General features: G+C 48.8%; 1 protein-coding gene across 1 annotated transcript in view; it reads left to right on the forward strand.

Moving 5' to 3' along the window:
- The window catches only part of LOC138504948 (olfactory receptor 10A7-like), an 88,931-nt gene extending 77,583 nt beyond the window's left edge, over window positions 1-11,348 (forward strand). Inside the window, exon 5 of the mRNA XM_069625334.1 lies at window positions 11,119-11,348. Within this exon, the coding sequence (XP_069481435.1) occupies window positions 11,119-11,348 (230 nt within the window). The remainder of the gene's footprint in view (window positions 1-11,118) is intronic.
- The last annotated feature ends 1,378 nt before the right edge of the window (window positions 11,349-12,726 follow it).

A 12,726-nucleotide genomic window follows, 5' to 3' on the forward strand; every position in this document is an offset into this window, starting at 1 on the left:
CAAAGCAGACCCACGTGTTTAACATAACAGAGGGCTGGAGTGGGATACCCGTCATGCCTGAGTCACAGTTTGAAAGCCTCATCTAATTCCCCATCTGCTCTGCAGTTGCCATCGTGTTTGCCGCTGGTGCGCATCACAGTTTCTCCAATACTACCGTGCCTTCCCCAGCGTCAGCCATTTTGGCACCCGGCCTGCTAATCTGCACCTCTCCCCGCCCCATGCCCCCTTGGCTGCCCTCCACTAAATCTCCCCACGGGATCCGAAACGGCCTCTCCTTCTCTGGTGTCAGTGAAAGGGGTGCAGGAAAGGAGAAGATCCATCGTGACACTTTATGGCTCAAGGGCTTTGCTTGACTGCACTCCGCAGATTTTCCGCGCCGTCGTTGATGGGTCAAATGCGTCTGGAATGTTCTTTGGACGCTGTGGCGTGGCTTCCTGGCCTGCTTACCGTAGGCTTCTAGCTGCCGAGCTACTAATCCATTAATTGACAACCTAAGCTGGGGATAACGGCCTGAGTGGACCAAAACCCACACCACTAAGTTAAATAATTAAAATCAGCAATGTGGCTTTTTAACCGAAGTAACCCAAAGTAAAACAATGCATTAACCCCTACGACCACAAGCATTTAAATGTGCTTTGCAACGGTTTCCTTAAAAAGATTTTACGTCATAGTGGTTTAACATATGCTCAGCACAGCTGCAAATACACATGCGTGTCACACTTACCATGCTTTCTCGTCGACTAGCAGGCATCACACCAAGGCATCACCAAAACCCTATGAGATTAGCTTCCATATCTCCCAGAATATCCAAACCTCAACGCAGGACATCTTCACACATCCACCCCCACAAGCCACACATCTCGGCTCACCATAAAAAAACCAGACAGCAAGGCCATTCATTTCAAACCACGAGGCAGATCCCAATGACAAGTCCCACCTTTTCATTAACCCTCAATTTCTCTCCACCATACTCACCGCCCACAAACACAAACAATATACCTGCACAGAGCTTTTAAAACAAGCATTGGCAAGGTCAACAGTCTGGGCTTTTATGTAGGCTTGGGAAAGTCACTTGCCAGGCACAGCCATTGTGTAGCATTAACAGGCCATTGATGGTAGCCGATGAAAAATGGGGGGAGTACCTGGCCAGCTCCTATCAGTGCCTCGCAGATTCCTAATGCTTATACACAATCCAAAACTTCTGGCTTTGCCAATGCGTGTTTTTAACCACACTTCAGTGGAGGACACAAATAGCGCTTATAAATCAAGTGGCTGAAAGCAGACCTGGTTAAGACATTTCTATTCCACCAGTAGCATCTTTACAACTCCAATTAAGTCATTAACTCTCAGAAGACTGCTTTGAGGAAACACTGCAGGCACTTCAAAATGCAAACTTTGTAGCTAAGCCTTGAATAAAGTGAGCTCAAAGAGTTCCCATGAGGAGGTGTTTTGGCTGGGGAGGGACATGAATTGGGCGGGAATGGCCAAAGGGATGAGCATGGCCATGGGCAGTCAATGGGTGGGCAAATATCCAAGTAACACCTACAAGCTTTGTGTCCCTCCTCATTTGCCATTTCTCCCTATCTTTACTCTAATGCAATAGTGTTGGCTTATAGGTGTCGCCAAAGCGCCACCTAATATCCCAAACTAAATAGACCCTCTCCCCAGAGTTCAAACATCACAACCTTACACTTCTAGCTACAACTAACATACTCAGCTCCTGGCCAACACACGCCAACACTATGAGCACGAGTATGCTGCTCTGGGCACAAAGCCCTTAATGCCTGCTACAGTCCACCCCTAGAAAGCTAACAAGCATGCTGAGCTCAGGGTACGTCTGATTCTCTCTCTCTTTTCTCACTTTCCCAGAGAAGCTCAATGTTACCAGAGCTCTGTTTCTGTCTAGGTTTGACTACTGCAATGGCCTACTCTTGATTCTACATTCATCCTCTCTACGACCCCTCCAGCTAATCCAGAATAGGGCAGCAATATTTATCCTTGGCCTCAAGCCAATGGACCGCATCTTTCATGCCCTAAAAACTCTTCATTGGCTCCCAGTTGCTGCATGGATTAAATTCAAATCCCTCTGCATCAGGTTGTCTGCAACTTGCTATCACTAAATATTCTCCCTCTAGACCTCTACGTTCCTCTGGTACAGTTCTGTGTGTGTGTAGCGGTTCGCTAAGCAGAGGGCCTGAGGCCAATCTCTTGCTTCAGCAGGCTCCCTACTGTGGAACAGCCTCCCCCTTGGTTACGATCACCTGGTATCCACGGGGGCACCACATGATACTGGATGGAGGTCTAAGCGCTCTCCCGGACCCCTCTCTGCTTGGTTACGTGCCAGATGTTGGGTAGCACCTATAACAGGAGAATGGAGGGTTAAGATACTGGCTCTGTGATGGGTGAACTCCCACCTCCCTCTGGTGCCAAATCCCCTCCCTTGGGGTTATTGCTCACCTTAGGTTTTTGTGCGTTGAACTCTCCATCCTGCGTCTCTTTGCAGGGGTTGCGTGGTTGGTGTGGGCGTTCTGTGGACCTAGTTGCTTCACTGGTCCGTGTGCCCGTATGTCAGGTGACTCTGAATCTGCTTGCTATCTTCCAGGTGAGTTATAATGACTTTTCTGTCTTTATTCTGTCTCTTTCTTTCCCTCCGTTTTCTCTGTCTTCTGGGTGTCTTGCTCCACTACGCTGTTCCCTAAAAATGTCTCTTTTTGTTTTCACAGGGATGGTTGCGATCTCGGAGTTGCTGCGCCGATGGGGAAGACCACAGTGAGTTATTGATGCGCAGAGCGCTGCGCTGTTTATTGGTGTTAATTGCCAACCTGTGTTCTCTTCCCTTCTTTTTACAGGTTGCGGTGATGTTCCGGAGTGATGAGCGATCGAAGCACTGCTTGTCCAGGTAAGTGCTTTGTTAATGCTGACCTTGTTCCTTCTCCCTTGCAGGTTGCAGTGAAACCCGGAGATGGGCGAGGTCAAGAGAAGCGCAGGGTGCTGCCAGGACTCGCTGCTTGCCCAGGTAAGAATTGTTATTAATGCTGTCCTTGTTTTTTTACCTTTGCAGGTTGCGGCGAACTCCAGAGATGGGCATGGTAAGCGAAGCGCAGGAGGGATTCAAGACCGGTTACTTCACAGGTGAGTGTTCTTGCTCGCTAATGCTGTTCTTGTTCTTCCAGGTTATTAATGGAATCCAGATCTAGGAGAGAGTGCCTGGTGCCTTCCTGGTTGCCGCTCTTTTTCACCACTTAGCAAGCATCGCCCACCTGATGCCTTCCTGCTTGCCGCTCTTTTCCCTACTTAAGGAGCCCTCCAGCCTCTTTTCCTTTGCAGATGGGGAGCAGGTGTAAGTGGATCTAGGTCATCTGGCCTAAGCACCACCCACCTTCTTAGCCCTGCCTCTTCCTTCCTGCTCTTAATTCTTAGATCAAGGGCGTCTCTCGCCCAGGCGTCCAAAGCGAAGGGCAGTCAATGAAGAGGGCAATTCCTGTTTGGGTCTGTTCATACCAGGAGGATCCAGGGTCTGACCCCCTGCTAAGACACCAGGTAAGAATGCACCAACATGTGCTTACACCCTCTGTCCCCACAGACCATCCCCACCCTCTCTGGTCCCCCGTCTTGTTCCCCTGTGCCCCCCTCCCTCCCACACACAGGGAGTCTGTCCTGATACATTCTGGTTTCACCATCACTGTCTTGTGGTCAATGCTGGATTTTACTTTTATGGACGTCATTGATTCACGGTGCGTCACTCTTTCTCAACTCTCATGCTGGACTTCCTTTGCATCTTGAAATCATGGTGGCCCTGAATCATGCTGTTCCCATCTTCATCTTGTATCCTGGCTTGCAACATTATGTGTTACACTGACTTCTGAAATTGGATTCACTCTCCCCTCTTGCTTCTCCACTCTTTTGGACAACATACTCTCTGTTCTCTCCTCGCCTCCCCTCTCCTTTTTCCTAACTCCTCCCATCCTCCCCTTACTTTCTTCTATGCACTTACTCTATCAGAATTGTCCCTGGACCTAGTATAATAGCAACCTCGTCTGTCGCTCCCCCACCCCCTTAATGTTCACCCCTCCCCTCCCTCTAGCACTACCTGAAACGTTGTCAGGCCTAGTACGATAGTCGCTTGTTTTGTTCCTCCCTTGCCTTTCTGCACCCCTGTCCCTCACCTTTTGTTTTTCTCCGGCTCTACCAGAAATGTTGTCACGCCTAGTACGGTAGTCGCCTGTCTGTATCCATTTCCTTCCCACTCTCACCCTCTCTTCCTTCCTTATCTATGACTTAGCTCTTGCACTATCTGAAATGTTGTCAGGCCAGTATGATAGTTAATTTCACATCCTTACTGTTCATGGCCTGTAAGAATGTCATTGTATTTTCCCTTGTTCCCTCTCTTGCCTTGAAGCACTTTGAAGCACATTGTGTATAGGCGCTATATAAATAAACTTTCATATCATATCATAATTAGTTAAATAAAAAACCTTTGCACCTCAAAAGCAAAAAGAAAAGTAAAACAACAAAAACTAAATAAATATTACCACTAAGCAAACTCTTGTAAAAGTCAATCAACAGACCTTTAAAACCTGCAAATATAATTGATCGGTAATTTCATTCAATACCCCAACATTTAAGAACAATTTGTTGTAGCTTCCAATCTGATCATTACAATATTCCCTAGTGTATAAGGTGTATTCGTCAGTGCAAAGGATCTACCGGATATACACAATTTCCACTTACAGTCTGAGGGCAAAGCCTCTATATTATGAACACACTTATTCAAATATTTGCAGTGTCTTACATTTTGGGCATTTTGTAAGACCATGCTGTAGTTTCTCTAAAGTTGTAATGCAGCAGCTTCTTTTACAAGATCTTTCCGCCATGGGACAACCCAGTTGCGCTCCTGTCGTTATTAAAACTGTGAGTCGATTCAATATTAAATTAATTAAAAATATCTATCTGTAGTTTATCACATGGGAAGTGCTAGTTATATGGGAGTGGCTTCGAAAAATGGGCTCCAGTCTTCACATAGTTCCTATATTGTTTTTTTTCGCTAGTTACTCGACACAATCCCGATTTTATTTTAAATAGCTCTTTTTTGAGCATTTGATATTCACATGACCAATCTGGGGTCCAGTCGCATGCCTTCTGAAAGACCCTGCGTTGGTCTATAAAAGTAGAGAGAGCCGAGAAACTATCATCCAGCAACTTTGGGGGTCATTATGAGTCGGGCGGTAAGGGATACCGGGCACCGGTAAGGAGATCGGTGCCAGTAATCCCTTACCGCTCGATTCCGAGGTCCCTTGGAGGGAACCGTAAGGAACGTGTGGTCTAACCACACGTCCCTTACGGGTCCCACTAAGGGACCAGGGCGCTAATAATGGGCTTGCCATTCGCGAGCCCGTTATCAGTGCCCTCCCCATGGGCTCAATGGGAATGGGGGATGGTTTGTTCAATGGGGACTTACCGGTCCCACCAGGGTCGGACTGCACCGGTAAGTCCCCATTGAAAAAGACTGGTGCTGGACCTGGTATTGGAGGCAGCCATGGCGCTATTTGCGCCATGGCTACCTCCAATCTTGGAATGAGGCCCCTTGTGCCAACATGACTCGCTAGTGTAGCAGTTTGAGCAACTCACATCCTAACAAATGCCAAATTCCGCCTCATCTCGACCTCTGTAGCTAGAGAGGTCAACCCCATATCAAGCTTACACGCTTCCATTGGTGCACACTGTGGCAGACCAAGAGTACTCTTCCAAATGTTTCCTTCCACTGTTTGAAGCCATTCTAATTTCAATGTGAATTATGCTTGAAGGCCAAATATCACCATTGGTATTATACTGGAAAGGATTAGCCTGCCAAATATTCAGTGACATTTATGACAAAAGACATTGTGACAACCACTTTAGTTGCAACATGCGCGTGTGTTCTGGTTTGGGCTTTGTCATTCATAATCAAAGCTCCTAAGTATCTGATTTAGGAGCTCTGATGACCAGAGCCATCGCTAGGGCTGGGGCTGGGAGGGCTGTGGGGGCTGTAGCCCCGGGTCTTTTGGTTGCAGCCCTGGATAGAACTGGATAGAAGCTCAGGAGCTACAATCAAAAGGCCAGATAGCCCCAAGTCCTGTAAACCAAACCAAAACGTATTTCATGTATTTGCATTTATTTTTTGAGGGAGGGAGGGTGGGGTTCATACGTTTACCACAGAAACACCCACAAAGTTACGGACAGTAGGTTGGGCAGCCCTAATTCCGGTGTCTTGCAACAGAATGTACAGAAATGGATTGTTGGCACTTGACCTGGTGGTGATGGGAGCAGAACCTAGACCAAGACCAACTACAAAGCAGGATAACCATTAAGGTGATAAGAGAGGGATGATTGGGGTGGGCGGGGTTTGTCAGTCAATGAGTGCAGGGTTGGTATCTGGTATTTCTATTGCTTCTTCTAAAGAGCTAATAGGCGCGTTATCAAAGCGCACACTCACTAGTGTGGCGGAAATCCTTTGCAAAATCAGATAATGATTGGAAAAAAGAAGAGTTGTTAATAGCTGCCTGAAGGACATAAGGTTGAGACCACTTTGTAAAGAGGGAGGATGGGTGTTCCAGTGCTTGGGATGAAGCTTGCGTTTGGGGGATAAACGGTGCAAGAGGGTGGGTGCACCTTCTAGATGCAAGGGGTCGAGCTTGAGCGATGACGTGAATGAGTGAGAGAGAAATTTGGTCATGTTGGATATGTTATTTCTAGGAAATATGCATATACGCATAAACATAGCAGCATAATATCACGTCCTATATCAATATCTGGAAACAGCCATATTACAGACATTTATTTTTATTTCATTGTTTTTACTCTAATACCATACCTGAGTTAGGTTTCTAAGTTTGGATTCGAGATTCACACCTCTGTTGGTCTGCGTGGTTTTGCTTCCAAGACCAGCACGTTTCCCCTGTGCTATCCTCCGTTCACAGAAGCACTTCATAATAATCATAGAACTATCACAAGGCTGGTCCATCAAACTTAGCTCTTCTTTTCCGAGCAAAGTGTACAAAGCAACCACATTTAAAAGCACTAGTGGCATATCACACTGATAACAAGAAAGCAGGACGGCACTGCCTGCAGCCAAATGCATCAGGGAGTCATAAAGGCAATGTTTGCATAAGTCATTGTATAACGGCTAAAAAGTCACCAGGTGAGCCAGTGTTTTGACAGCACCGCAAAGGCAAACTGCGCTGGCAGAAGACGTACCAGCCCATCTGCTGTTTCCTGCCTTTACATGTGCGCTAGTGACCTATAGTATGGCTTGGTAATGAAATCGGGGTAGGGGGCCAGCCCACTGGGTGGAGAATGCAGGGGATTAAATTGTAACGAAGACCTGTGAAGACTAAGACCCTCTCTGGAGCCAGGAGCAATGGTTTTAGTGCTGAAGTGGGAGCCATAGTCATACTTGAGGGATTGTTGAATGAGTGCATGTTGGTAGTGTTTTGCATGTCAGGAGGATGACAGTTCTTGAGGAGGGGGCCAGGACAAGGTGGGACAAGGGGAGGAGGTCAGACGGTGCCCTGGTCGGGTGAGGGACGGGCAGAATGAGGAGGGTGTCAGACCAAAGAGTTTGAGGAGGTAACAGGTTATGGAGGCAGCCAAGTAGTGGGGGCGACATTGTGAATAGTATTGAAGATGCAATAGAAGAGGGACCGGTTGTGCATGAGCAGCCAGCCAGCATGAAGGCGGTGGGTAGAGGTGAGGAAGCGGTGAGGGGATTGTAAAGAGCCAAATCCATTCTATTTGTTCATGCTGTCCACAGAAGCAACGCATTTCAGCAGACTAGATCTTAATGGGTGTGATTGAAGTAGTAAGAGATGATCTTGAAAACCTGGTGGGAGAGGGCTCTTGATCCTCCACTGTAACTTACATCTCTTTGTATGCAGTCCTTTTCAGAAGAGCACATTCCTTAACTCTAGGTTACCTATTACCTTGGTCAGGATATCTGAGAGGTTGACCCCTGTTACCTGATGGTATCGCTTCTGTCAGGGCTGGGGCAGGTCTGGAGGTAAATGCCCTTATGGTCATCCTGGCGGGCAGACAAGAAACCAGAAAGCACTCTACCAAGTACTCCAGGCGTGTTCTCCACCCTTTTTGTAGGACCTTGGTCCAGGGATGGAGAACAGCCCGGGAACTACATTTCCCAGCAGGCCGCTCGCCGCTTGGGCCTGCTCGGGCCTGATCAGGGGAAGATTGCCACGCCCCCGACCGCACCCGCATCAGCACACATGCGCGAGCCGCGCCCGTGGGGAGCCGCTCGCAACCCTGACCGGCGTCCTGGAAAGACGTGTTCACAGGAGCTCCAGAAGCAAGATTACGCGGGGCGATCCCGCCCGACGCCTGCAAACCCCAGGCCCCGCGTACAAGTCTGAGATAAGTACAAATACTTACCTTGCGCATCTCACCAGTAATACCCAAGGGGGTGGCCACGCAGTAGAACCGCCTCAGAAACCCACCAGCCCACAGCGAGCCGGGAGCGCAAAACTCTTGAAGGGAACGCTAAGAGTTATAACGTCCCTAACCACGCATGAGACTCGAACTAACAATGCCCGCATGTTTTAATGTGATTAAAAGTATAGTCGCATGACTCCGGAGCGGCGATCTCGCCGTGCAGAGTACCAAAAAGCCACTAACCAATCACACGCACAGCGCGCACTGGTATTGACTCTAATTTTGCTCTTGCAGAGAGACTGGAAATCCTGGAGAAAGTTTGTGGCCAATCAACACGAAAAGGCCAGAAAAGCCGTGGACTCAGGCAGAAACCGAAGCTAAGTACATTATTGCTTTGAGGCAATTCCCATTGGTGCTGCATGAAGTGAATGCAGGTTTGGGTGGGAAGTTGGGCAATTGCTATAGATGCTGCATGAAGTAATGCAGGTTTGGAATCCCGCATGCTGCAATGTGGGGGCTTATCTAAGCTGTACCTAAGTTAATGTATGTTTACATGTGATGTCCTGGTGAGGGGCTCCAGTACAAAAGCCCGAGGTGAATTCAGGCATTCAGTGAAGGAGTGAGTGGTGAGAGCAGGAGTGCATGGGCGGCAAATTCATGGAACAGGAGCCGAGGAGCATGTGACCCTGACATTCCCCCTTCCCATCCAGAACCTCTACCTAAACCTCTTTCCGGTGTTCCTAACTTCCTTACCTATCCAACCAACGGACCCTAACCCTCTTTCCCCGAAGGGTCAAGGTTGCCTGTGCTGTCTATCTCCAGGTACTGCGACCTAACGGGGAGGGAGGCGTTTTAGCTGCATTTGTGCTGCCTCTGCGCCTGGAAGAAGCAAGCTCTGACAGAATTGCAAGCCCAAGTATTATTTAGGCACCCAGGCAGCCCAACCATGGCGGACGTGGTAACGCTACTCCAAGAACTAAAGGCGGAGCTGGCGGCAACTAGGCAGGATTATCAGACCCTGGCGGGGCAGGTTCATACCTTAACGGTGCAAAACCAGGCCCAGGCCACTCCCTTACGCAGAGCCCCCCCACCAGTCCCGGTCCAGGTACAGGTAGCTACTGAACTGTCATGATCTCTGCTTCCAAAAGGTCAGGGTTTTCCCAACTCCCTTGGAAGCAGATCCATAACCCAGGTTCCGAGTGCCAACCAGTCCCAATTGGGACCTTTTGGACCCAGTCCTGGCGCCAGTGGCACCAGGCTCATAAATATGCCCAGTCCCAGCGCTGGAAGCGCCGGGCTCATAATGCTTGGGTGGACTTACCTGCAGCAGACCATGCTGCTTACTTGCCTGCCAGTTGAGCCTCTGATCCTCTTCTGTTTGGAACTACCTTTCCTGTTGGGTGGGGCAGGAGCCACTCCCTAGATGCAGAACACTGGAACTCTTCTGGAAAGCAGGAACTCTTTTCTTACCTAGGCGTGGCTGTGGAAGGAGACACCTAAGCACTACAGGAGGCTATTTAAACCACACCCGATGGATGAATCTTGCTTTGCGTTATTCTGCATCCTCTGCAGCAGAACGCTCATCGTGTCTTCTGCATCTGATCCTGGGCCTAAGGAAAAAGGCTTACCATCCTGAATCCAGTCTTCAGCAACACCTATAAAGACAAGAAAGAACAGGTTAGCATTACGGTCTTCAGTGACAGCTCTTCACTTACCTGGTCCATCGGCTGTCACCAACGCCTCGCGCTGCATTCCGGCATCTGAAAGACAAAGGCTTACCTACTCTTCGTGCGCTCCGGAGGTCTTCACACTGCATTCCGGCATCTGAAAGACAAAAGCTTACCAACTCTTCGCACGCTCCGGAGGCCTTCGGCGCTGCATCCCGCATCTGAAAGACAAAACAAGGTGCGTTTAAAGACATTGGGGAACTTTAATACTCACGTGCCATTACTCCTTTCCACATCTAACCCAGTGGGTATTCCGGCACCCTGCAGCCGCTCCGAACTTGTACCTGCAAAATAAAAAGACAGTTAGAGCGCATCGTGAAGCAGGCAACAAGCGCTTACTTACGTGCTTCCAGGCGCTTCTATTCATCACACGGGCTCCATCTTCAACTCACTTCAGCCTGTCATCCGCCATCGCCGGAACCCTGCAAAACAAGAAACATCATTACTAAAGACTTTAAAGACATTAGAATTACTCGAAACTTACCGTTCGTGCAGTAAACGACGGACAGCAGTCCTCTGAAGTCAAGAGGCCTGCTCCCCTTATCCAGTGAAGAAACTGGTTACAGCACCCTGCCCCGAGGCAGATGGAGAGCATGGCATTCACTTACCTAAGGTGAGAGCGTTAACCTTTGGGGTTCTACAGGAGAAGAGAAAGGGAAGAAGAGAGAGACATTCAATAACCCAGTTCCTTAATCCCATATTTTCTATCTGCAGACATCTTACCCTTCGAGTCAGACATAAAGTGCACAGAGGTCCAGCCCAAAGTGCCAGCCGTGTGTTACACATCACCTTTGAAGATACGGTATACGCCCAGTCAAGACCGGCGCCTCTACGGGAATCAGGTGAGCGTTACATGAACCATCACTACCCTTGGCAGCTCCGGAACAATATCATGGAGACCCTCAGAACTTTAATCAGTTCATTATGCAGGCTCAATTGCATTTTTTAACTAAACCTGCTGTGTTCCGGACAGCTCAGGCTCGTACGGCATTCGTGATTTCCTATTTCACCGGGGATGCCGCTTCATGGGCCACGCCGCTAATCCGCAAGGATGATGCCTTGCTCTACAGCTGGGATACCTTCCTAGAGGAGTTTGGTAGGATATTCAATCGTAGGGCCGCATCATTGCTTAAGGATAAGGAGTTGATAACTCTAAGACAAGGAAACAAAGATCTAGTCACTTACGTTACCACATTTAATTGACTGGCTATGGAAACGGATTGGCCGCAGGAGAAAAGGATGGCTTTGTTCTATCAGGGTTTTAGGGAGGAGCTCAAGGATCTGGTAGCTCAGGTGGACCCCCAGTCTGAAGATTGCTCAACTATGATCGATCTCGTTCTTCGATTAGATCAGAGACAGAATGACCGGCGACAGGATCGACGTCGTTGGGAAAACAAACCGATGGTGAGATTGGACCAACCGAAGCCCATCCAGGTGTCAGACAAGGGGGCTGATGAACCCATGCAAATAGGTTCCATTCGGGGACCTTTATCCAAGGAAGAAAGGGAGAAGAGGAGAAAGGACAAATTATGTCTATATTGCGGAAAAGCTGGCCATTTCGTACGGGAATGTCCCAACAAACCACCCAAGGGGGGGCATCGGGAAACACGCTAGCTCGCCCATGAGGGTGGCAGGAGCGAGCGAAACGAAATACACCCCACACATGTTGGCAAACGTGCGTACAAATCTGATAACCCATGTGACCTTAGAAGGATGTCTGCATGCCAGGGAAAATGTGTTCCGGTGACCTTGATGGTAGATTCCAGCACCACAGGAAACTTCGTGGATGTGCAGGTGGCCAAGAGGTTGGGCCTCCCGGTAAATACAAAGACAGTTCCTGAAGAAGTGAAATCAGTAGACGGTTCGCCTTTAGTCTCTGGGCCAGTCACTCAGCAGACAATACTTTTGTTGTTGGAATGCAGTACAATACATCAGGAAGTCCTCAGTTTTGATGTCATCGCAGCTCCACAGTTTGGCTTCATCCTGGGGCTCACTTGTTTGAGGCTCCACAATCCATCCGTCGACTGGAATGCCGGCACAGTCCAATTCAACTCCAGTTATTGTCAAGCACACTGTCAAATAACCCCACCAAAGCCTTTGACCCATTACGTGGGAAACAGTGTGGCCGCAGGTTTGCCAGCAGAGTACGAGGGGTACAGGGATATTTTTAGCAAGGCAGCAGCCGAAACCTTGCCCCCGCACCGGCCCGTTGATTGCCGGATTGATCTTGAAGCAGGTGCTGTGCTACCCTGCAGTCGGATATACGCCCTCACCGAAGCCGAAAACAGGTATTTGAAAGACTACACAGAATCCAACTTGGCCAATGGTTTCATCAGGCACTCCACATCCCCGGTTTCTTCCCCCCTATTCTTCATCCCTAAAAAGACCGGAGACCTAAGAACTTGCATAGACTACAGGGCAATAAACAAAATAACCATCAAGAATCGTTACCCCTTGCCCCTGATACCTGTGCTGTTGGACCAGGTACGTGGATCTACCGTTTATACCAAATTGGACCTCAGGGGGGCCTACCATCTAGTGAGTGTTCGCAAAGGGGATGAATGGAAGACAGCCTTTCGGA

This window comes from Ambystoma mexicanum, chromosome 11 (genome assembly GCF_040938575.1).
Source record: "Ambystoma mexicanum isolate Mex_15411 chromosome 11, UKY_AmexF1_1, whole genome shotgun sequence".
NCBI classification, from domain to species: Eukaryota; Metazoa; Chordata; class Amphibia; order Caudata; family Ambystomatidae; genus Ambystoma; species Ambystoma mexicanum.